This window comes from Babylonia areolata, chromosome 12 (genome assembly GCF_041734735.1).
Source record: "Babylonia areolata isolate BAREFJ2019XMU chromosome 12, ASM4173473v1, whole genome shotgun sequence".
Lineage (NCBI taxonomy): Eukaryota > Metazoa > Mollusca > Gastropoda > Neogastropoda > Buccinidae > Babylonia > Babylonia areolata.
The window spans coordinates 8,297,088-8,323,784 of record NC_134887.1 but is presented as its reverse complement, the minus strand read 5'-3'; the positions used below and the strand labels follow the sequence as shown (position 1 = coordinate 8,323,784).

Below are 26,697 nucleotides of genomic sequence, written 5' to 3'. Positions count from 1 at the left end.
TAAAAAAACAAACAAAAAAACCACTGATAGGTACACAAATAATTATATATTATAAGCATGCACTCAAGGTCTGACAAGCACATTGGGTTATGCTGCTGTCAGGCATCTGCTTGGCAGATGTGGTGTAGCATATATGGATTTGTCCGAATGCAGTGACACCTCTTTGAGATACTGAAACTGGTATACGTATACATGTGTTTTTGTTGTCTGCTGTGCAGGAATTTTATCATTTTTTCTTTTAATTGTCTCTCAGTCTGTTTGTGGGTTGGTGGTGCTATGAAAACATGGCAGTTTTAACTCACTCAGTACGGCCAGTCCTCTCTTCTCCTCTACACAGACCCCTCGGATGTCCAGTGGGTGTCCGAATGACCCAACCTTTAGCTTCCGTCGTCAGAATTGTGGTACTCTTTGTCAACATTCACGTCTTCAGTATAAGAGCCTTCCGCTTGCAAGATTTTGATGATGGTAATTGGGGTGAAACGCTGTTAACATCGTCTCTTTCACCGTTCGTATGGAGAGAGTTAACATGCCCTTGTACAAATCCAGTTCATTCACTCAAATACACATGGACACAACATGCCAAGATGTATGTAGGTGCATGCTGGCCATGATGCATGCACACACACACACACACTCACACACACTTACCTACCTCCCTACACATATACACACACAGGTACATGTGCATATACATTTTATTCAAGAAAACCCAACACTTGGTTCATATTTTAACAAATACTTTCTGCCTTTGACCTTTTTCTGATATTAAAACCAATACGTGTATCAGAATAAAATGAAAAGCAATTTTTTGTGCCCTTGATTAAAAAAAAATTAAAAAATCACACATTCACAAAACACCATTTCAAAAAAAAAAAAGAAGTAAGCAATCAGCTACAGGACCAGCTTATGTAAACAGTTAAGTTTGTCCTTCATGATAATGTATTATACTCACTGCCACATCACACTCACTTGGGGCACAAGCACATGCTCACAAGTATCATATCCAAAGCCTTCCGTAAGTTGTCGCATGTCCACTTTGCATCTTTCTTTAAAAAAAAAAAAAAATTAAATGCAGTGCTATCATTAATTATGATTAAATGTGTCAAGAATGGAAGTGATAAAATAAGGAGTGAGCAAGAAAGACAGACTGACCAGCAAGTGGGCAGGATGACTGAGAAATGCATTATTTATGTGGGAAACATGGGAGGCAAAAAATGAAATACTAACATATTACTTTGGTCAGCACAACCAGTACAATCTGCCCTCACCCTGCTCGACATATGCTAAAACACCCATCCTCTCCCCACCACACACATGCTCGTATTGCTAGACAATATGGAGGTGTACTGCTAACACCAGTATTATAACAGTGACCTGTATCGATGAATGGCTCACTGCATAAAGACAGCAAAAATCCACTGAAATGGCAATATGTAGTAAAATATGGATGGAATGGTAACTTCAGTCGATTGGAGAAAAAAAAAAAAGAATTCTCAGAAAGCAAGAAGAAAGATATACACAGACACAGGAAAATAAGTAACAAATGCCCACTGAGAGGGAGAGAGTGTTGACAAGAGAGCCAAACAGGAAATAAAACAAAGGATGAGAAAGCAAGAAGTAAACATATACAGAGGAAAATAAGTAACAATTGCCCACTGAGAGGGAGAGAGTGTTGACAAGAGAGCCAAAGAGGAAATAAAACAAAGGATGAGAAAGCAAGAAGTAAACATATACAGAGGAAAATAAGTAACAAATGCCCACTGAGAGGGAGAGAGTGTTGACAAGAGAGCCAAAGAGGAAATAAAACAAGGATGAGAAAGCAAGAAGTAAACATATACAGAGGAAAATAAGTAACAAATGCCCACTGAGAGGGAGAGAGAGTGTTGACAAGAGAGCCAAAGAGGAAATAAAACAAAGGATGAGAAAGCAAGAAGTAAACATATACAGAGGAAAATAAGTAACAAATGCCCACTGAGAGGGAGAGAGAGTGTTGACAAGAGAGCCAAAGAGGAAATAAAACAAAGGATGAGAAAGCAAGAAGTAAACATATACAGAGGAAAATAAGTAACAATTGCCCACTGAGAGGGAGAGAGTGTTGACAAGAGAGCCAAAGAGGAAATAAAACAATTAAAGGATGAGAAAGCAAGAAGTAAACATATACAGAGGAAAATAAGTAACAATTGCCCACTGAGAGGGAGAGAGAGTGTTGACAAGAGAGCCAAAGAGGAAATAAAACAAAGGATGAGAAAGCAAGAAGTAAACATATACAGAGGAAAATAAGTAACAATTGCCCACTGAGAGGGAGAGAGAGTGTTGACAAGAGAGCCAAAGAGGAAATAAAACAATTAAAGGATGAGAAAGCAAGAAGTAAATATATACAGAGGAAAATAAGTAACAATTGCCCATTTAGAGGGAGAGAGCGAAGACAGGACAGCCAAAGAGGAAATAAAACAACAAACTGAAGGATGAGAAAGCAAGAAGAAATATATACAGAGATAGGAAAAGAAGCAACAATTACCCATCTAGAGGGAGAGAGTGGAGACAGTAGAGCCAAAGAGAAAAAAACAATGATGAGAAAGAAGTAAAAAAAAAAATATATATATATATATATATATACAGACAAGAAAATAAGTAACAACTGCCCATTTTATGAGTAAGTATTGACCTTAGAAAAATATATAATTTAAAAATATGTTTTTGTTTTCCAAAGAGAAAATGGAAGAAATGTCTTCCATATTAAAAATTTCTTCGATAACCTTTCTCCAATGGGTGCTCAATAATTCAAACAGCAAACATAAAAAAAAGAATCTGTATTCTAAAAGGAATTTCAAGACAAGTCATGGTCAAAAATACCTTTCAAAAAGGAATGGGAAAATTGAAAGAAATCCGAAACGTGGGAAACTGGTTGATGCTAAAGCAGGTTTTGCAAGCATCTAAACCATCATGATACAGTCAACACACACACACACACACACAAACCTGCATGCACAATAACAGGTGCTGGTCTTGAGCAGGTATGAGGTGCTGCCATCTACTTCAAACCTTTCTGTTTGCATTATAAAAAATATACCAGAACAAAATGCTGGTAAATGTGTAAAATAAACCTCTGGGTTCCACTCTATGTGTACAGAAACCTGTATAAGTGTGATTAATGTTTATTCCTTATGGCAGGAGGATTATAAAAGAACATGTAACCAGACACAGGTCCTTCACTTTTTCTGGTACAATAAAGAAAAGGCACAATAAATGTTTAGGTAAAACATTAAACAACCACCAAACATGGCACAGGAATATAAAATAATTACTATTGTAATTAAAATCAAACCCAATGATTTTCATAATGCTGCCATTAAAAGCTTAGCTCAGCCCAATGAACAAATGTATAAGAGAAAAAAAAAAAACTTCCAGCAAGCGATAAAGCAGCAAAAATTGAAGTCAGCAAAATATGAATTAACAGGAAGAATTGGAAGCAAACAAATACTTACTCTATCTTCTTAGCAAAGCCTTGTTTGCTGCCAGAACATCTAACTGGCAAGGTCTTGTATGATCTACCTCAAAAACCAAAGAAATACACTTTATTATTGCTTAAATAGGCACTTACTCTTTTCAGCTGACCTGCAGTATTCTGAACATTACAAATTCACGCATGCATGTGTACTGCATACAAATGCTTAGTTAATATACCTTTGAAGAACACCACATACCAAAATGGGCAAAGTAAATGAAAAGAGAATTATTTTTTCATCTGAAATTTTTTTAATCCTAGTATCTTCATTTTTCACACTTTGTACCCTGAATACTGATTTATCCACTACATCCGGTTGCTTCCCTTGGACAGCAGCAGGCATGTTCAATTTCACTTTTTCAATCAATTGTATGTAATATATGTACTCACTGGGTGCTCTGACTTTAGCCTCTATTATTGTTTACCAGTGTTTTCAAGGGGAATTGACAGGTTCATGATGATGTTGTAATTATGTGCTTTGTTCATGAAGTATGGCTGAAACCGAGCACTCGGCTGTTGTAGGACTGGTCAACTGAATCTGCTGTGCAGCTGCACTGATTGGTTAAAAAGTGTTACGGAGCACAAGAAAAACTTGTATCAACATTTTCAAAGACAGGACACAATCCAAAAAGGATTGATAATGTCAGATAATTTGTCATGTTATTATCTGGTACCACTGCTGTGGAATCTGTAGCTGCCTGAAGCAGTGGTACACTTTCTATGGTCTATGAGGAACTTAAGAGTCCACTGACAAGCCCAAAAGCATTTCTCCTTACTGAGAGTGCTTGAGTATGTCTCTCAAAAAGAGACCACATAGCTATTCTTTCCATGTTAGACATGGTTATCCAGTAAACTGTATGGAGCATTTCACTTCAGATGACTGACAACCAGTTGATTGTTTGACTGACAACCAGTTGATTGTTTTTAGCGACATTCACTCAGCCTAGCCTTGTGCCCAAGTGATTATCGTTGTCAGCTGTGGGCAATGTCCTGTATATGTTAACTATAACAGACATCACTGGACACCACCAAAGTGACTGGGTCTCTTCTGTTGAGTGGCCTCTGGGCAATCTGACACTTACTATTACTCTTTGTGAACTGCTGAGACCTTAACAGAACACGCCTGAGCATGTTTGTGTAGATTATTTGGTATGAGTGGTGTGACAGAAATTTGATTAAAACAGCATGAAAGATAGGGCACCCCCTCAATCCTCCACCCCTCCCAGAAAAAAACCCAAAAAACAAAACGAAAAAAAGATCTACATTACAGCAAGACTGTTTAGTTCTTGACAGAAGTGCAACATCTGTCACATTTGAGCATTGTACTGTAAAGTTCAGTCTATAAGCCGTGACTTTTTACCCCAGCTTCAACCTCTGCGGCTTATACAATGATGCGGCTTATTTGCTGATTTTAACGAACCCGGGAGTGTCATGATTTCTGTCCATGAATTTTGGATGAGCTTCAGGATGGTGTGCCAACTGTTCACGTTTTATAAATCAAATCCGCACACATTAAAGCCTTCAGATCAGCATTCATTTCTACTCTGCTCAAGCGTACACCCTCATCATGCCGAAAATGCAACATTATGCCTATGATGCAGCCTTCAAATTGAAGACAATCGACCTAGCAGATGAACCAGCAGCGACCTCCACCTTCATGTTCATGAAGTGAAAGCGAGGCTGAAGTCAGTGACAAGATGGTGGAGGAAGCTGTGCTGGTTCTCTTCAACTCGCACACTGAAGACGAAGATTTTAGTGGATTCAGTGAGCAGGATGACGTTGAATAAATGTGACTATCCCTAAATTATGGATCTCATTTTCGTTGTGTTTATTTATTATTTTTTTGTGGCACAAGCAGTATTTTCGCTTGCTTTTCTTTGTGTTGTTCCCACTTGTGTTTATTTCATAATCTACAGTATAAACAGCTTTTCTGTAGTATCAGTATGTGTTCTGGTACCGGAAATAAGTGCGGCTTATAAGCCGGTGTGGCTTATGTATGTATAAAGTTCAATTTTTTCCTAAATTTAGTGGGTGCGGCTTATATACCAGTGCGCTCAATAGACCGAACATTACAGTACCTTTCTGAGCGACTGACTGGTTTGCACAACAGTATCTTTCCTTCCATCCCTTCTCTTGCTGAATTGACTATTTTATTGAGGTTTGAATTATCAAAGTAACTCCAGCAAGACATTCTGATGTTGATTCCCCCTTTCGTTTTGGCATGAAAGACATCAGACAATCATGTTGCATAAAAAAAATTCTTTGGTAAATCAAGTTTAAAAAATAACAGTCCAATCAGTCATGTTGCACATGATAACAATCCATCAAACTGGCCTGTTATGTAATGTTCTATAGGATAACAAGAACAACAGTCATCATCATAATGCCATAAATAAGTCATCGATCCATCATAACACAAATAATAATCCATCGATCAACAACGTTGCAGAAAATAATCAATCATCACACACATCATACACGTCAATCATATTGAGTGTTTTGAAAATAAACCGTCAATACATCATGTTACAGATGTCATAGAATGTGCACTGTAGGTGTACTGTGTACACCTGCCTGCACATTTACACTCATCTCATCAGATCCTCCGGATCCTGCCTGCCATCTCCTGCTCTTAAAGAATACTTGGAACCAAATTTAAAATGATCTTACCCTGCCACTTTTTATATGCACCTGTGCGAAAACAGATGGGCAGTGCTGAAATTAATGTTAACACCACTGTCTTTTCTGGAGTTGTTTTCTAATTTACAGAATTCTTGTCAGTAATATCAGTCCCATGCTTGTTTGAGGGCTGATCCTGTGGGTTCAGATGCTCAAACAGTATCAAAAACAAAATAAAAATAAGCTGAATCACAAAAACGAACACTATAAATGTGGCAACTGAGCAAAATGGTTTCCTGCGTCTAACAGGCCTTTTCTGTTTTGGGATGGCATGGCCCTCACGAAAGATGGCTGGTCTGATGTTGAAGGCATCTGGTGAAAACATAGAACCATTGTCGCTGAATGAAGCCTCAACAGATGAACTTCCATGCTGCATGAAAGGAACAGAGTCATCACCAGACTCGGCACTGTTGGAAAAAGCACAATTTTCGTTAGAAAAAGAAACATTTCTTATTTCACTTCTTCTGCGTGAAACTGCTGCACTTCCATTCTCATCAACATCTTGAAAGAAGTATTCTGTACAGGGATCCACTACACCTTCAGCTTTATACTTCAGAAGCAGAGCATAAATACTGCCGTTCTTCAGCATGCTTGCTGTTGCCACTGGCGTCAGACCAGACTTGTCTTTCAAAGTCATGTTTGCCCCACAGTGGCACAGCAAATGTACAGTGTCAATGGAAGTGCTCTTGACAGCAAGATGAAGAGGTGTCATTCCTTGTCTGTTTTTCACATTCATTTTGGCATTTTCCTCAAGCAACTGCTTTACTGTGCGTGCATTGCCACCACGACTGGCAACATGAAGGGGGGTGTCACCATCCATCGTCTTGACATTGATGTCAGCATTGGAGTTCAGCAACAGAAGAATAATATATCTGTTGTTCAAATAAGTTGCACAATGTAGTGGAGCGATCCCTTTGGCGTCCACAATGTTTGGATCAGCGCCCTGCTGAAGAAGGAAGTCAGTGGTTTTCCGATGACCACACCTGCATGCCACGGTGAGAGGTGTGAATCCCTCAACATTGCTGGCATTGATGTCGGCACCAAGCTCAAGAAGAAGGGAAGCAATACTGATCTGGCCAGCTTTGCATGCAGAGTGCAGTGCCGTATTCCCCCAGCGATCAGTGCAAGACACTGTGGCATCAAGACAGAGCAGCTTCTTCAGCAGGACCATGTTGCCGTCACAACAGGTATCATGCACCTCTCTGTTAACAGTTGTTGTCAGTGAGGTCTGTAAGCGTTTTGCTGCCAAGTCTGGTGCTGACATTCCATCCTTGTTTCTCACTGTCACTGAAGCTCCGCTTTTCACTGCAAATCTCACAGCTTCGGGGTTTCTGTGCCTTGCAGCAACATGCAAGAAAGTGTTCCCATCCACATCCTGACCATGCAGACCTATAGGATGTTCAGCCTGCACCCTCCTCAACACCAGACTCCAATGAAATTCTGTCATTTCAAGTCGGAAGTAAGCATTCACTTCATTTATAAAGACATGGACTCCTTCATATGGAAAGAATCCATCTCTGAGGAAAAAGTGCAAGTAGAAACTTCCATGTTTTTTCAGGTGTTCACACTTTGAACCGAAATGTGGGGCATTCTTTGGGAATGGAAGAATCATCTTTTGGGGGGAGACTGGTACAGTGGGAAGTTTCCTCATTTGTGAAACTATTTTTCTGACCTTTTCATCTGATGGGTTATCTCCACTAAACACGCTGACCAGCAGAACTCGCTGCAAACACTCAGACAGCAGCTCCTCTTCTGTTCCACAAGCCAACATGTGGGCCACACACCACTCAGTGAGGACAGCTGATGGGCAGAAAGCAGACCAATACAAAAAGGACTCCTTGTGGTCTGAGTCTGTGACGCTGAACAGATTGTGAAGAGGAAGCCGTTTGCTGGTACAAAACTGAGCAAACTCCTGTAGGTACTTCTCATCTTGCAGGAGCTGTAGCTGGCAGACCTCCTGGTGATGACCCAGCAGGATTTCATCATAAATTCTTCGACGAAAACTGTCCAACTTCAATGATCTCTTGTTTAGCATATCTGTACCAAGAAATTCCATCAGGAATTGAAGATCACAGTTTTGCAGAAAGACTTCATTGAAATCAGAGGAGTTCAGTGTGATTCCAGCTGCCAAGGTCATCTGAGAGTCGATGCAGCGTGGTTTATGCACATGTCCAAACAGTTGCCAGAGGCTTCTCATCAAGGAGGTGACGCACTGTGTTCTGCATACTTTGAAGCCACAGCGCTTCAGACACTCGTGAGCTTGATCCATCAAAGTCTCAGACTCCTGGCTGGCTTTGATAAGCAGAAACAACGTTGCTGCCAAGCAGTCACCATGAGTCTTGTCTTTCAAACCTCTGGAAAGAAGTGAGGTGTAGCCAAAAGCAGGCTGGCTGAAAATGGACATGCTGTTCTCCGCTTTCAACATGAACTTTCTCAGACACCCTGGGAAGACAGATCCGCTGACATCTCTTGTTATGATATGGTCACATAGGTCTTCTCTTTCAGTGACATCCCTTATGAGGCCATGCCTTCTAATCATCTCCTTTTTCTCTTCAATGGACAGAACACTGAGATGAAGACTTACCACAGGAATATACCTGAATATGTTGTCCTTGATATCATAGTCCTTCATTTTATGGGCAATATGTGGATATGCTGTAAACACTGTCAGGCATCTCTTTGACCTTGCAAACTCCAACATGGAACGAAAAAATCTTGCTCCCTTTTCAAAATTTTCACAACTGAAAAACACATCCCCAAAAACATGTTCAAAAAGAACAATCAAATGATGTCTGTTTCCCACATGATGACGCCACTCCGATATTTCATGGAAGATAAGCGGTGTGCAGCCTTGACCTTTATAATGATGCAGAACAGCACGGGCCATTTCTGCCTTTCCGGAACCTGGAGGCCCTGTGATGAGCACCAAGCCCTCTTTGGCAATGGCATCCACAGCCTGCTGGTAGGAGCTAGTTTCCACAAACAGCTCATTTGGACGCAGTTCTGCTTGTGTCTGGTCTGTAGAAAACAACATCAGACATAAATACTAATTTTTCTCATTAACCACATTTCTCATTATAATTATAAAGTGAGCGAATGTCAATGAAATATGTGCACATACTAAGCAGCACATTTCATTAAAACACCAACATTTAAAAAAAAACAAAAAAAAAACCAGTTGAAACTAGTAAAACAAATATACCACAAATCATCATCATCATTATCTTGGAGGTCCATCATGAACAACGAAGGCATTAATGACCCCAGAGATAGAAAGCTGCACAAAGGCAGACACACAAATGCGGCTGCATTATCAACGGCAAGTCACTAAATCCTGGGAAAGGAAGGGGTGTCAAGTTTGTAATTAAATAAAAAATGAAACAAGGATAAGACATCAACACCTGAATCTCCAAGTCACTGAATCCTGGGGGGAAGAAAGGGTGCCTGGAAGTCTGCCCTCGCACCATGAACACCCTCTCAACCCGGTCGCTGTAGCCAGGAGGGACGCAGTGTGATACGTCCTGACTACAACTAAACTCTGGGAGCTGCTGGAATGGTGACAGGGTTCATCACCAAGCTGCAGGAAGGGTTCCACTTCGAATTTTATTGGGGTGTATTCCCTTAGGTATGAAAGACCAGATTCTAGGAATGGTTCCTGTAAAGTCAATGACTATTCTTACACAGACTCATTCACCTTCATCTATTCCATGACTTCTGCTGATGTCACTGGGGCGCCAGTGATGACAACGCAACCACTCTCCTCCAACTTTCCCAGTCCTTCATCGCTCTCTGGGACTCATTCAGTTGTCCACAAATCATGAGCCATTAGGGAAATGAGAGAGAGACAGAGAGAAACACAGAGAGAGAACTATATGGTTTGTCACGCAGACACACAAAGCCAGACTTTACCTCTTATGTTGCTGAAGCCCTGTGACTCTCCAACACTGGTCGGAGACACATTCTGTTTGCTGATGAACTTATTGCAGGAGGTAATCTGCTCAGCATTGTTGTAGCTGACGTTGGAGAAGTTGTAGCAGATGTTGACCTCTTGACCAATGTGTACATCATGCTCAGCATGCACTGCCACGTTTCCTGTTAAAAGGTCAGTTAAACCACTCAGGACTTGTACATAGTTCATCTGGGTAACTGAATGCTTGGCACACAGTGGCCTACAACTTCCCAACACTTTGGCTTTGTGTCCTCCAAAGCTATTATAACAAGCTGGGGACATTTTGATCTGCCATACCTGAAATGTTTCAATAACAGGACTGTAATAATCTTCTTGTGATGCTCATACAATACATCAAGGGAGAGAACACTTGCTGGGCTTTTTATTCATCTCAGCTGTAGGCTGTAGTACAGAGCAGTCTTCATGCAAAAAAACAACAACACAAACTCAGGGTGGGAGTGGTAGGAGTGGCCATTGCCAGCAAGGTGATAGCCTGGGAGGCAGGGACAATGAAGAGTGGTGCTATCAGTGTGTGAAGGGATGATTGTTAACATTACTTGACCATAGTGTCAGTTAGTCTTAATTTCTGCAACAGCCTGTGCTGGTCAAACTCCACAGTTAACCATAAAACAAAACTAGATTACTTCAAGGACTTCATCAGGACAGCCGGAAAATGTTTAGCCTGAATTTAAAAGGCTGTCAAAGTTCTGCAGAATGATTCCCAGTGAAGCACATTCTGGGGAGAATACAAGACTCGCCACACAAGGAAATCCAGCAATTTTAAATCACTGATGTGGACCCCAACTGTCCAGCCATAAAACTGAAGTACTCCATACCCCCCCCCCATTATCATTTCATGAACAATCTAACAGGTCATTTAAAGGGGAGCTGAGCTACTACTTCTTTTTTTTTTTTTAATCAAATGAACTTGTAACATGGTTGCATGGAACAGGTTGAACTGCCCATCTTGCAACTGAGAAAACAAAAAAGCAACAACAACAAAAAAACAAAACTTTTTCTCCTAAGATGAGAAAACCATTTATACATTACAAACAATAACGGATTAGGATAGTTTTGTATAGCCTGGCAGGGTGTATTCTCTGATTTTATTGATACTCGTGATCTATACCTAGCCTTGCCTTTCTGAAAGGAGGGAAGAATGACTATTTGAATATATATGTATATATATATATATATATATATATATATATACATATGTGTGTGTATATATATATATATATATTTATGTGTGTGTGTGTGTGTTCATTTGTGTTGTGTATGTGTGTGTGTGTGTGTGTGTGTGTGTGCGCTTGTGTGTTTGAGCATTAATGAATTTCAGGTTGCCTCTAGTGTTCCCCAATTACTGCATTAAAAATAAAAAGTTCAAAACCCAAACACCCCATGCAGTAAACAGCACCTGGCAGCTGGAAGGCAGGGCACACACTGGCTGCTGCTTGAGCAACCTGGCTTGAAGTTGCAGAGTCACTGTCTTCTTCAACATGACTGTTACCCAGGGCCAGGACTTGTGACGAGGCGCCATGGTGACGGTCAGTCTCATGATCAAACGGCATCTTGACCGTCACCTGTCTGGCTTGCTGTTAATACGCCTCATTGTATCACTGGTTCACAAGTGACCAAGTTACAGCATGACAACTGTTATAGTGTGTCAGGCACCAATGGTAGAGATTTTGCAGCACACGTTGCTTACTGACAGACCCCTCCTACTCCTATCCCCCATCCTCTCCTTCCTTCCCCCTTCTCTTCTTACCAATACACTAAATGAACTCCTTCCTCGGACAGGCTGTAAACCCCCTTCACCCCCCCCCCCCCCCCCCTTTTCTACCATCTCTCCCTTTCCCCATCCCCTTTACCCTTGGCCACAGAGTGCCGAGATAGCAAGACCAGAATTTATGGGCGTTGATATTTCATAGGATGGCACCCCATTTATCCTAAGCCCCCCCTCTCCTTTTCACCCCCCTTACCCCCACAGGCCCCCTCCCTGGCATCTATCCCTGCCTACACCCCCTCTCCCTCCTCACCCCCTCTAGCACTGAGTCCAGAGGAAGCAAGTTAGTGTGGAATATAAATATTAATGAAATGTGATGTCTCTTGAGATGTCAGGCCACAGATGCTTACAGTCCCCTGCCCTTTTCCATTACCTTTCCATCAACATCAAACCCGCTTTCTCCCTTGTTGACCCTTCCTCTCTGATTCTGATATTTACCACACATAACACTACCAGAGTGTGTGCGTGCTATCCATGTTGATCTCTGGCAGGATGGCATCTGCTTCAATGGTAACCGTGTGGTATGGTGTGTTTATCATGAGCTAGTTAGAACAGAATCAGGGCTGGGTGATCTTTCCTCCCCTTTCCCTTCCCATTTTCGTCACCTCCACCCCCCTCCTTCCCCTTCTCCTTGTCAGTGTGGGTTCCGTGGGAAAGCATCAAAAGTGTAAAGTCTAGCACTGCTGGTTCCAGATTGGTTAGTTTCCTCCACAACCAGTGTGGGAGGGTCTGGTAGTGTACTTGGCTGATTGGTCAGTTAACCTCAACCAATTGGGAAGATCTGGGTTGTGAGATAATTTGCATTGAGTGAATGGGTGAGAGAGAATAAAACCAGTATGCAGAGGGGTTTCGTCACTTTCTGCCTTGCCAAGAAGAAGCCAAAAGAGCCAGACTGACAAGACAATACCAGGGGGCTGTAAGTATCTAATCAGCATCTATTTTTCGGACTTAGTTGAATGCTTGGTTCCTGGTATTGGATTCTGTGACTAACACATTTCCCCAGTGGGATTGTGTTCCGTCACATGAACATGAAGTGAATCTCACTTTAATTATTGATATGTCAGCCAGGATCTGTGTGTGAAAGATAGGTATTTGTTTAGATTTCTTCCAGGTACACTTGTTTGTATTAAACAGTGGTGGAGAAATGGGACTTTGAATTTTTTGCTTTTGGAAAATGGCCTACTCCTGCCTCTGTTTTCTCTAGATCAAAAGATGAATTGGAACCATGACTTAATCCAAAGTCATGGGGCTGGAAGAGAAAAGGGCTGTTGGAAAACAGATATGAAGAATAGGCAACTTATAAGGGCACGACCAGTGTTAGTGGTAAATCATGGAGATTCTGAGAGTGTCTTGTGGACAATGAAGTCAACACTTGTGTTGGCTAAGAATCAGTAGCCTGTACATAGTTGGTTTTGTCATATATTCCTTGTGGTAGCTTAGTGTGTTTGACGCTGTAATTTTCTTGGCTTGCATTATTAGTTGTTGTAACACTTGGATGTTCTCAGTGCTACTGGAACATATTTACTTTGGTGATTGTTGGTTATCACTGCTCTGATTTGTCCTTTTTTTTTTTTTACTTCAATTCAGTTTGCGTGTCTCGGATGTTGTTGTGATTATAGAGTCTGTTTTACTTTGGTTAATTGAACTCAGTTATTATTTCATGAATCCTGAAAGTTTGGTGTCTAATTTAAGTCAAGAAACCCTAAGGCATTTAATGAATTGATCTAAAAGTGAGTAATGTATGGAGGTTCAGTTCCATAGGGAAACATGTCTTTTCTGTTTATTTTCCACAAAAGACTAACTGCAGTACAGATTTATGGTGTTTGTGTTTACACTGAACAATAGTAATTGAAGTGGGTTTAAGTACATTACTTGTAATTGTTTGTACTGGTGTTTTGTTTTGTTTTTGCAATTTAGTTCCTGAAGTTTTGGAAACAGTTTGGTGTTAGTTGAATTGTAATGTTGTATTACAAGAACATTATGACACTTTTGGCTGATGTGGTATTGCACAGTTAATGTAACTGGAATGTGTTGATGCAGATACCATGACTTGTGAGATAGCATAGCCAGCATGTGTATGGCTTAATTGTATTTGAGGCTAGTGACTGAGGGAAAAGTGGTTAAAATACACAATGTAGCCAATACATGACTAATTGGAGTACTGGTTTAGGGTATTTGGGTATCCCCCCCCCCCTTTCCTGTTTCCTACAGGTTGATATTATGGTATGATGCTTGGACATCATGTTTGGGTTTACATGTTGTGCATCTTGGCTTACATAAATGATAATGTTGAGTAACATGTCAGTGGTGTGTCAATTGTTGACATACTGTGGGAGCAATGTAAGCATTCAGTCACAAAGAAACACAGAGATTATGTGTGTTGCATCTGTGTAGAATGTTTTGGTTGCAACAGTTGGAGTTATTTTGAGGTATGACATATCTATTTTGTATGATTAGGTGGTGATGGTTATATTCAAGGTGAACAAATCTACAGGCTAACTGTATGTTCATGCTTTTCCATGTGTGTGCACATGGGTGATAATGCAACATGGGGAACATGTGTGACTTGGTAGTTGTGATTACCATGTGCTGTAGTCATGTGTTATATGCCAGTGGGGTAACACATAGCTGTATGTGTTCAATAAGATTTGAGACCACTGACAGGCAGTCCTATGTTGGTACACACAAGGTTGCTATATATTTACCAAATTACTTGGTAACTATATGATTCCCATGTAAACATTTTACCAGTGAGATACTTTGCAGAGACAAAGTACAGATTTGTTCAGTCTTAATGGAAACAGCTATTACTGTATGGTGATTTAACTGGAGTTAAACACTAGGAGTTTGTAATTGTCTGCCACATACTTGGTGCGACAGCTATTATTCTATGGTGGTTTGACAGGAGTTAAATACTGGGAGTTAGTATTTGTTAGTCATATATTTGGTGCACATTAACTTATATGCCACTGATTGTTGATGGTAAGCTATATGAAGCTTGTTTTACATTCTTACATAGATCTCTTTGAGAAGAGAGTGTACGGCTAGACATTGAGTGTCAGAGTGGAGAAAGGTTATTTGTGGAATTGTTTACTTGTCCAGACAACATATTGATGTTTCTGTTACATCAGTGCAATTATGTTTAGCATATGTTTTGGTATTGATTTAACCTGGGTTTTAATATTGTGTGTGTTCCAGGTGTGCTGTTAAGTTAGAGAAATAAACACCTCAATTCATCTTTCTAAAAGACCCTGCTGTGGTACGAGGAGAGAGTGGATTGTGTACCTATCCTCTGCCTGTTATCCTACTCTACCCCTTCTACCTTCTACACCTACCCCTACTCAACCCCTACCCCCATTACTCTACCCCACCTTTAACACAACTGAAACAGACAACACAAGTTCCCCACCATGACATGCTCAGCTTGTAAAATGAATGAATGAATCAACAAATCAGTCCTGAGTATGTGTTGACAAACACTTCCCCAGCCTCCCTTAAGAAAATGAAGAAAGAAGCAACTAAAAAGGAGGAGTTTGTATTATACTCCATGTTTGGTGATACATATACTTACCATGTCAAACTGATGCAAACTAGGCCTATCGGTTTGCTCTGCTTGGCCAAATTTCACGCGGCTAACAGTGAAAAGACGCCCCTCTTTGCCCGGTCCGCTCTTAGCCAATCAAAGGCCTCTAAAATATCTTTTTTCTTCTTCTTTTGTTATCCCAATATCTGTTTAGAATATGAAGACACTGTTCAGTTTTTTCAAGAATATAGGAGCAAGATATATGTTCATTCATATAATCATTCCATTCAACTAACTGCCACAGGGAAGCAGTTAGCATCACAGATTGAGGAGAATGTGGGTTAGAATTCCATCAGAAGCATTGAATTGTAGACTTTTTTCAGCTCATGGCAGGCTCCTACTCAGAGTTGGTTGTGCTCATATGTGTCATATGAGAGACTAGAACCACACAGTCAACTGTTGTGTCCACTTCACGGGTATGTCTGTGGAAGCATTGCTCAAATTTTCTCACCAACCTGGTTGGTCCTGGTTGTTGCTGGCCAGTATCTATTTCTAACATAAGATCAGAAACATGGGGTACAGCACACATAACCATGTGATCCCAAACGTGTGCGGACTGCCATAGTAGCACTGTCATCATCATTATTCTGATCTATCCTCAATATTACACAATAATATTTGTCCCAATTAATTCAGTAACCTTTCATGCCCTGCTCTCTCATGGCAACTTCAGTGCCGCTTTCCCCATCACTTCAATGAATCCATTCCTGCAGTGAATTCATGTCAAAAAGCTTGCTGCCAACAGGTTCAAGGGGACTATTCAATTACTAGACAGACACAGTTGAGGTCTATGCATTAAGAAATGCTGTACACTTCTCACTCAGTGATTGTTACATGGATGGAGAGGAGTGGCCAGGATTAAAAGATGTGTGGCATGTGAGTTATGGTTCTTAAACAAAAAGAAAGATGGGGCTTCTGAAAGACAGACATATGCGAAAAATGTATACGGTGTTTGAATCAATGATTGACCCGCTCTCTGTTTCTGAAATCAGTTAGATGCCTGGAGAGTTCCATGCTTACATGACTTATAGAGGTGCGTCACATGATCTGTAATCTTGAAGTTGATTGGCTCACCGAATTTGTGAGCAACAAAGGTGATCGAGGGAGGCACTTGCACACTGCAGGATTTGCTTTAGCAACTTTTTGCTTCATATTTTAGTTTTCTTATAAAAGGGCACTTCACTGTACAGTGTTTGGTGGTTGTGTAGCCGGGTTGGCTACAATCTTCATTGGGCCAGCTTAGCAGACGACTTTTGTGACTCGCCGAAGGTTATTAAAGAAGTCGGTAAATCTGTCACAAGTTATCTCCCTTTACAGAGAACAGTATGATTTTTCATCAATTTGTTAAATTATAAACACTTCCTTATAGATGAGATTATAGTTTTTATGTTATTGGACTTCAGAAAGATCATACTTCTCAACTGTAATGATATCATTTGGCCAGAAAGCCTATAACTCTTTTAAGGCCAGACACGGTAGTACAAAAATGTATGAAATAAACTTGAAGTTTATGGCTTTCTGTGACATGGTATGCAAAAATATTAAACATATCTAAAAAGGTCATTTTGTGCAATTTGTCATGGCGGTTTCCATGGAAACGAATCCAAAATGGCCGACAAACAAAAAAATTAAAAGCTTAGAACTTCGGTACCTTTACAGATATGTTATTTCTGTTTGTTTTATTTGATGTATTTGTATTTGTTCTTTATTATAGTGCACTGGTATTTTTATTATTATTTTTTTTGTTGAAATGTATATAAATTCCTTGACATAATTGTTTTCAAATGAGTGTATATTCATTCTTTTACTAGTACTATACAAACCACTGCACTATAATAAAGATGAATACATAAAGAAAGAAAGTACCAAGTTTGAACATGCTATCTTTTAAAGTTTTTGAGCATTAGCATTTTGAAAAATGGTATTACGAGGACAAAACACAAAACTGACAAAACAGGAAAAGAAAGAGATGTGCTTGTACTCACAAGAAATCACACATGTTGATGCTGTTTGAAGCTTTATTTAAGTGAATATATTACCCAGGTGAAACGGAATATAAAGATTAGATGTTGAAGATGCAAATTATGCGAAAAAATGAAAATCACACAAAATCATGATTTTGGTCAAAATTTCACTTCCGTGTCTGGCCTTAAATTAATATTTATGTGAATGAATTTTGGCGCAATCTTCGAAATCTACTCAGCTGAAACATACAAAATACCTTTGTTTTCTATAAATCGATATAGTTGCCGTGGAATTTAGATTGTGCATTAAAATGTAAATGATTAAGCTTTCTTCTCGTGTACTGTTTTCCGTGTACACCTAAGTTATTGGCATGTGATGGTACAAAATGTCTGACAGCATTTCGGCCCCACAGAACTCTCTCTTCTTCAAGCCATTGGAATCCGTCAGTGCTGATTTGAGCAAAATATGTTTTTACAATACCTAGATATTTTTATAGCGTGTCTTGCAGATGTTTGCATTTCTGTTATCAATCTGATACATGTACAATTGTGTTGTAGGTGGTTTAAACAAAGTATTTCATTGTCGATCACAACGGTGCCAAAAGCACCGCCAAGTGGTGCCGACACGGGAGCTGTCCGTTCAGTTTTTTTCTTCTTTATTCTAGAAGCAGATTCTATAGATGATTTTTATATAGTTGGAATTTCAGGATTTTCAGTAACTTAACTGTTGCAATTATATTACATATCGCGACGTATTAATTGTTGTAATGTACAAAAATGATACATGTACTCGTTAAAACCTCATTCATTCAGTGACTCTTTGTTTACAGTTTTTAACTACTTTATTTTTGTAGAAAATGGTTTAGCTTAAGAAAATGCTCGTCTCTTGTAGTTTTGTGTGATATATAATATGTCTATGTTAGTTCCCTGAGCCGAAAGTCAGAAGCCGCTAAATTTGGTCAAACACTGAAACACAAGCTTGGCCCCTCAAGGCTCGCAGAGGGCCGGTTTCATGAGTCGCTTCCTGGCGCTGGCTTTGCAGTTCGGCGGAACTAAATATAAGGAGTGAGCGAGTGCCAGACAAATTCAGAATTTTCCTGGCCTGGAAGAATGAGAAAATAAAAGATGAAAACCAGCGCACTACCTTCCCGAGTCTACCTTGCCTGGCTGCAGCTCTCTTCTGCGAACACCTTCTACCTGTCTTCACCTTCTCTAACACCCACCTTACCACCCCATCACAGTTGTAACGATGGAGGCTATCTGAAGAAATGGAGGACAGCAAACTGAAATCCGTGACGGTCTGTACAGAGCTCCCCGCTGTGAGTGTCGACCTGTGAGATGCACCTATAAGGTAATCATCTTAGCAGGACGGTAGAAAAAAAAAAACCCACTAAAATATAATGTCACATAACAAATTAATGAGTTAACAGTTGAATATTTGTTGGTTGGGAAGAAAGGATTTTCCACTCTCCATCACACTCATTCAAGTCTTATGCAGTACAGATACCATGTGACATGTGCATCTGCACGGTATGGTGTCCTCGCCATGCATCAGCTGCAGTCAACTAAACATCAAAATAATGAATAATGTTCAAAATATGAAATGAAACGTTAGTGATTTTGATACTTGAACACAAAAAGCTCAAGCTTGTTTTTAATTTATTTATTTATTTATTTTTTATTATCTTTTTTTTTAACAAATTGTGTCCTATTGACTGAGGCAACTGAATGTGGTATGATCAAATGGAAATCGGAAATTCTTCATGTTCATCACTGACCACGAAACACGCAAAAAGTATCTTACCTGGCGACAAACTCGTCAAATCCTCCACTGTCTTTTTCCTCACATGTAAGAATGTTTTCAACGACTCGATCTTGGGTCCACAAACGCAGGGACTGAAGAGACAAATTAAGTGTTAAGGTCACACATGTACATTTAAATTTACAGAAGACTGCATGGTGATTTAATAGAGATGTATAAAATGACTCATGGATTATATGACAGCAGAACTACTTGTTTACACTGAATGAGATTAAAACTGCTACAATTAAGAGGTCATTCCTACAAACTGCATGATAAAAGTTTCAGTAAAAACTTCTAGATTAGCACTTCTTCTTTTTTTTCTAACAGAATAACAAATGTTTGGCATAATTTGCCACAAGATGTTGTTTCCGCAGGAACAGTGAATATTCTCAAACATCAGTTGTGCTGAGAGGTGGAAGACGTCCAGCGACGGGCAACGAAACTGACTGGTCATTTGAATGACTCGCTTTGCTCAAGCTACCTAGTCTTGAACACAGGAGGCTGCGGGGAGATATGATTGATTGCTATAAATACATACACGGAATCTACAAGACCACAAATCCCGAACTATCACCTGCAGTAAGTAGAGGCATAAGAGGTAACAGTTTAATGTTAAATAAATGACAATGCAGAGCGCGAAAGTGCGCAGTTCCTTCTTTACAGAGTGAGTCGTGAATAAATGGAACGGTTTGCCAGACAGTGTTGTGACTGCCCCAACCATGTCATCTTTCAAGATTAGGTTAGACGCTCATTGGGCCAACTCTCCAAGCATTTATGATCCAGTATGCTATCATTAGGCCACGCATGCTGGTATACTGTATCCAACTGAACGACGAACAGGCCTTCACAGGCCTCAAACGTCTGATTCCAGTTCAAGTTCAAGACATTCATTTACAGAATTCTAAATACAAAACTCATCAGTCTCGAATGCGCATGCGCACGATCCAAGCTGGTCGCACTGCAGAACCCTCCAGGGGTCCATTGATAGTTTATTTACACCTTTAAATTCAGTTGACGATTTTGTGTTCAGAAAAGTAGGTGCACGACTATCAGCAGTGAAATATGTTTACCGATCTGTTCATGTGTTAAAGTATGTAAGTCATCAATATAAATACCTGTGATAGAATTCGACAGGACAGCTGGTTCTTGAAGAGACCTGCAGAGAACTCAGACGGGAAAAGCCCATTTCGTGTTCTGTTTCATGACCGGAACTCTTCTTCAAGTCTAAGACAGAATAACAGTACGCAAAAAACATCAAAACAATTATTTCTATAGTTCTGACAATTCTAGTGATGCATCATCGGTTCACCTGGGCCAAAATTTACACAATATTCAACGCTTAAGCTTACCTTCAACTGAAAATGCACTTCCTAGAAATTGACAGGTCTGCACTTCATGGTGGTGTTGTGCAGTGTGCTTGCCTAACTGGTTGTTTGTCGCAGGCTACTGATCTAAAAATAGATAATAGCTCAGTGGTCACATGCTGGATTGGGCTTACTGTATTGCTCCGCGTATATAACTTGAGTCAAAGGTCACCAGATTTTTTTCCCCCTCAAATAGTACTGCTGTTCAAACTTATATATGTTTACAGTTCTCACAGAAAACAACAACAAATTATCAGAAAAAAAGAGAAAAGAAAAGGAGAATGCGGTCTCTTATTTTTCCTTCGCTCATGCACTTATTAAAAGCTCCTTCCCAACTGATCAAGAATCAGAATCAGCAACAGCTGTGTGTGGGATGGTGGGGTGAGGGGTGTGAGGAAGGGATTCCCAGCTTGTGGGGATTCCCCGGCACTGAACTGAACTGAACAGCTATTGGCTGACGTAGTATAAAAAATTTAATGGTTCTGCGGTGATGTTGAGAATACACGTTCCCAGGCTGATGTCGGTCAGTGTAACGCGCAAGCACATCATTTTGTTCATTTGATAACTAAATAAATATATATGTATTTTTTTTTAAATTCTGATTTAAAATCGGAAATAAAGCACGAAGCGTTAAATCAAAACAAGTAAAGACTGGGGGTAGATTGGATCTCTGGATCTAGATCTGGAAGCAGCAAAAACCTGTCATGATGAAAACTGTGGCTACGCTTGCAGATTTGTCTGAGAGATGCTTTGTCAACTGAGAAGGCTGCCACAATATTTTCTCAGTGGAAGTTTAATTGTTCGATCCACTGCGGTTGACGGTCCCACCCATGCTCAAAACAATTTAGGAACGGCACAACATCGCACAGATCAGTCAGGCACTTCAAGTTCAGGCCTACCCCCCTCGAACAACGCAACTTGCACTGAGCCAAGACTGAAGCTCGACTAAAACTGAAACAGGCACCAAATCACTCAAACGTGCCTTTTCTTCGCTTTCAAGTTATTGAGTTACATACATACATAGCGCATATATATATATATATATAACAGGCCGGGTTGCTGACCGTCGTTTGGAACAGTGATCTAACCAACCACATCGTCGTCACTGCAGGAACCTGGCACTTCAACAATTAAAAATTAATGTATTAGACAAACAATGGACTGGACTGATAAACAGCTTCTGATTGATACATTAATTTCAGTCTCCATTGGAAGATCATGATAGCAGTAGCTATTACACTAAGTAACTGTGCACTTACGGTGAACACTAGGGAAAAAAACTGAACTGAGAAAGATACTGATAACAAAGATCCCTCGTCATGGTAAGGCTCATATACAATTATCATTGATGAAACTGGTGAAGTCGTACACACTCACAGCGTGGACCATCACTACCGCGGCAGTTCCGTATGATTTATGAATTTCAGTTTCAGTTTCAGTAGCTCAAGGAGGCGTCACTGCGTTCGGACAAATCCATATACGCTACACATCTGCCAAGCAGATGCCTGACCAGCAGCGTAACCCAACGCGCTTAGTCAGGCAGGCCTTGAGGAAGAGAAAAAAAAAGGTGAATAAATAATAGATAAGCGTACATAAATAAATAAATAATAATTATAATATAAAAAAGGTAGTAGTAGTAGTAGTAGTAATAATAATAATAAATAAATAAATAAGACAAAAGTGATGATAAATAAATGATTTATGACTGGCTGAGCAGTCCCGCCCCTGCACTGAGGTATATTATTTGCATTCAACAACTTGAGTGGGGGTTTTTTGTTTAAAAAAAAAAAAAAAAAATTCTTTTCATAAGAACCATCACCGGCATTATTCGTTATTTTATTAGCCGTAAAATACTCGATCTCCAAAGCCCATCACGTTCAGTGTGACTGGAAACGATCATGAGTTTAGTGCACTGGCTTTTCCGACATGATCCCGGACTAGAAGCAATGATAATGTACGTGTGGGCCTACAGCATTTAGTAGGTATATACCTGAGTACTGCTGTACGTGGCTGCTCATCGTACACTCGGCTGGCATTCCGTCATCTCTCAACATTATAATTATGTATACATCCCCAAAACCTCTTCAAAGACATTTTGGAAAAAGGGTCTTCAGTTCAGTATCAATCACCTTCTGTCTGGAATTCTCTTCCTCTGGCTCTCCGTCACTTACCAACGCTGTCCTCATTCAAAAGAAATTTGAAAACCCATCTATATTCCGTGAAACAGGCTTTTGGGTGTGATGAAGCACAGCTAATTAATTGTCTGCATTCTTCAGTTCTCCTCCTGGCCCCACCTGGTCCACTTTGCCCTCTACGGCTGAAGGCATGAGTCATGTAGTCTGTGTGTGTGTGTGTGTGTGTGTGTGTGTGTGTGTGTGTGTGTGTGTGTGTGTGTGTGTGGTGTGTGTGTGTGTGTGTGTGTGTGTGTGTGCCGGATGTTTGCCGGTGTGTGCGCGGGTGTGTGTGGGCGGCGAGCCTGAGCGTGTGTGTACCTGAGTGCCGGCGTGTGTAGCCGGGTATTTTTGTCGCCGGTGCGCCCGTCCGCGTGTGTGTGTCAGTGTGTGTGTGTGTGTGTGTGTGTGTGTGTGTGTGTGTGTGTGACGGTGTCATGTTGTGTGTCCCTTTTCCCCCTCCTCCCTTCCATACAGCCCGTGTCGGTGATGATAAGTCGTGTTGTGCTTGTGTTCCCACCCTTCCTCTTCCTCTCTCTCTCTGTCATCAGTTCTCGTTCTCTCTCTCTCTCTGTCATCAGTTCTCGTTCTCTCTCTCTCTCTCCCTCGCCTCTCCCCACCCCTCTGTGTCTGTCTCTGTCTCTCCCCTTCTGTGTCTCTGTCAGTCTGTCTCTCTCCATGTCTCCATCTCTCTTCTTCCTCTCTCTCTCTTCTCTATCTCTTTCTTCTCTCTCTGTTACTTCCTCTCTCTCCTGCTTTGATTATGTTTTACCTTTCTGCACCATTTTACTGATTTGTTTTGCACCATTTTTGTTCCGATTTGTACCTACTATGTCACTAGAGCTTTACAGCTAATGACATTGAACATTTCAGAATTCAGTGTTCAGTGCTTTCTCTCTCCCTCTCTGTCTCTCTGACGGTGAACCAAGCATTGCGACACAGCACTAGCGGCTGTACTGACTTATTTCACGTGTGTAATGTGTACACAGCCGTGATCAATACCGAACTCGTTCAAGTTCGTTGCTCTATGGTCCCCAAGTTGTCACGTATAGTGTCTAACTTCAAGTGTGTGTATGTGTGCGTTTATTGAGTGTGTTGTGCGTTCAGTCAGTGCCAGCTGTGTCACGGTCTCCGTGGGTATCAGTGTTTGCGTGTATACGTGCATCTCAGTGTGATCTGTGTTTGTGCACGGCACGCACAGGTGCACACGTGCACGCAGTAGGCTGAGTACACCAACAGCACTTCCACTCGGCGAAACTGCTGCTGCAACCAACAGATGCGAGTCAGTGTCAGTCCGCCAGTGTGTGTGTGTGTGTGTCAGTGTGTGTGATGAAGAACTGACTCACTGAAGGCCATAGTCCAGTCATGCATGCAAATCTCACAGCTGTTTGGGCAAAAAGCCAGCAGCAGCAGCACTGAGCTATGCCGCTATCGACATCAGTGAGGCAGCTGGAAATCAATCCCCAGATAATATTCAGTGATGTCTGACACGTATACCACTACGTGACTCACGGGAGTGTAGGATTCAAAAAAGGAATAAAATAAATAAACAAAAAGATGATGAAAAAAGGGTGAAAGGAGGAGTTTGTATTATACTCCATGTTTGGTGATACATATACTGTGAAAAGACGACCCTCTTGCCCGGTCCGCTCTTAGCCAATCAAACGCCTCTAAAAGGTGAAAGGTTAGTTTCAAGTTTCGGAGTTTCTCAAGGAGGCGTCACTGCCGTTCGGCGGACATATCCATGTGGTGTTGACCACGCTGGCCGCTACTACTACACCACGTCTGTCTGTCTACTAGGCAGATGCCTGACCAGCAGCATAACCCAACTGTGACGCACTGCTTAGTCAGTATCACTGGGCCTCAGACGGTCAAGAAAAAAGCTACTATTATTAGTAGTCAGTATATATGACTGAATGGTCGAAAGACACTGGTCCACACTGGGCAAATTTTGCTCACTTTACTCCGACTCGAACCCGACTCAGACTGAACTCAGCCGTGAACAAGACCACACACCAGGTTATTCTCCGTCAGGCTCCAACGGCCGGTCAAAAAGCCCCGCAGTGGCAGGGATCGGTTACGTAAGCACACAAGCTGCCAGCCTGTTGCGAAAGGGAGTTTCAACGCGTGTGTTGCCCACTTGCCATTCAAAACACCCACTACTGAATTAGGGCAGCGACATTGTATAGATTGGTGTCGGAAGTGGGATGTCCCACGCCCACTGAACTGGAAGGAAGGGATGACACCAGACCCTGAGCCTTCGACGCGCATTTTCATTTGGACCGTACCATCCGGAAAATGCGGATTCAGGTTGGTTCCAGTCTGTCTGCGATTCTGGATGCTACGTATGTCCCAGCTGGGAAAGAGGTCCAACTGATAGGGACTTGTGCCTCCTTCTGTGATCCTCAAACCTACCCCAAGCCACAGGAGTTAGAGGCCTACCCAGCTGATATGGAGATTGCTGTCGGGCTCCACTGACCCTTGCACTGCGGAACACCACCTCCACCTGGGTAGAGAGTAGTGCCGATCCCCCAGGGTGAAAGCTTTTGGGGAAGTGGGCCTGGACCACTCTCTGCCGATGGAAAGCTGGCACTGGCAGGCGCAGGCGCTGATGGAGTTGTTGGGGGGTGTGGAGGCCCGTCATGTCCTCGTCCTCCACTGCCGTGAAATGTATGGGGACAAGGGCACTGAGGTGTATATGTTGATGTGGACCCTCTTGGGACAGCGGATACCACAGAACCAAAAAAATATATCTGCACTGTTTCACGGGGGACCACTATGTGAAGGACGAGTGGCTGGCGAGGTTTCCCAATACCCACTTTGGTTTCACCAACCTCGCTGCCTGCTTTCATCCATATCAGGCGGAGGCACTGAGAAGAGTATCTAGGGACCGCCTCCTTCTCGAGATGGACGCCCCATATTTCTCTCTGCTTGGGAAACGGTGGTCGGCGCTGAACCAACTATATGCAGTGGCTGAAAGTGTGGCCACTCACCTGAACACCACTCCAGAAGAGCTGCTGGAGGTTTCTGCCTCCAATGCCCTCCGGCTCTTCTCCAAGTAAGCTGATTCGGCCATGCCAGTGCAGACCAGTATCAGTATCACTAGCTCAAGGAGGCGTCACTGCGTTCAGACAAATCCAATTACGCTACACCACATCCGTCTGCCAAACAGATGCCTGACCAGCAGCGTAACCCAACGCGCTTAGTCAGGCCTAGGGAAAAAAACAACAACAAAAAAACCAACAACACACGAACAAACAACAACAACAAAAAAAGAGAATAAAATAAAAAGAAATAAGTAAATAAATAACAGATAAATACATGAAAGAGAACAAGACCAGCTGTTGAGGACCGCCGGGGCGTCTTCCACTCTTTCCCGTAGGAAGGACTTTTCATCACGAAGATGGGGGGAGTGTTGTGGAATGGGGTTTAGCAGACGCCATTTACCCTGGAAGTGTTTCACCAAGGGGCAGTTACTCACGCCAGCGGAAGTGGCTTCTTCTTCTTCTTCTGTAGCCACAATCAACTCGTTGATTATTTTGCTACATTTTTGGGGGGGGTTTCCGCAGATCGGTTGCAAAAAAAAAAAAAGAAAAAAGAAAAAAAAAAGGTTTACTCCAATCACATTCACACTCTCCCTCCTGCCCACGAACTGGATCAGAGGGGGCGAGAAGTGACAGGCAGGCATCCTATTGATGGCCCCTGGCACCCCCCGCCGCAGCGCCCTCCCTCTAGCACTCCCCCTACCCACTACTTACCTAAACATTCACTCTCACATTCATACCCGACAATTGCTGTAATTTATCCTGTGGTTTTGCCTACTCTTGGAGTTTCGCAGCAGCGAGACTGCCAAGAGTGGCGACCTTGAGGTGAGAGGTGACTCTGCTTTTGA

The 26,697-nt window shown here is 41.5% G+C and overlaps 1 protein-coding gene across 1 annotated transcript; it reads right to left on the bottom strand.

The window, feature by feature from the left end:
- Positions 1 to 681: 681 nt before the first annotated feature.
- Positions 682 to 20,673, bottom strand: LOC143288368 (uncharacterized). The gene is made up of 5 exons (XM_076596767.1): positions 20,620 to 20,673; positions 20,386 to 20,494; positions 19,271 to 19,362; positions 10,094 to 10,276; positions 682 to 9,202 (listed from the first exon to the last, which is right to left on the bottom strand). Exons 2-5 carry the CDS (start codon positions 20,454 to 20,456, stop codon positions 6,264 to 6,266), a joined length of 3,285 nt encoding a protein of 1,094 aa, XP_076452882.1. The 5' UTR covers positions 20,457 to 20,494; positions 20,620 to 20,673; the 3' UTR covers positions 682 to 6,263.
- Positions 20,674 to 26,697: the final 6,024 nt, after the last annotated feature.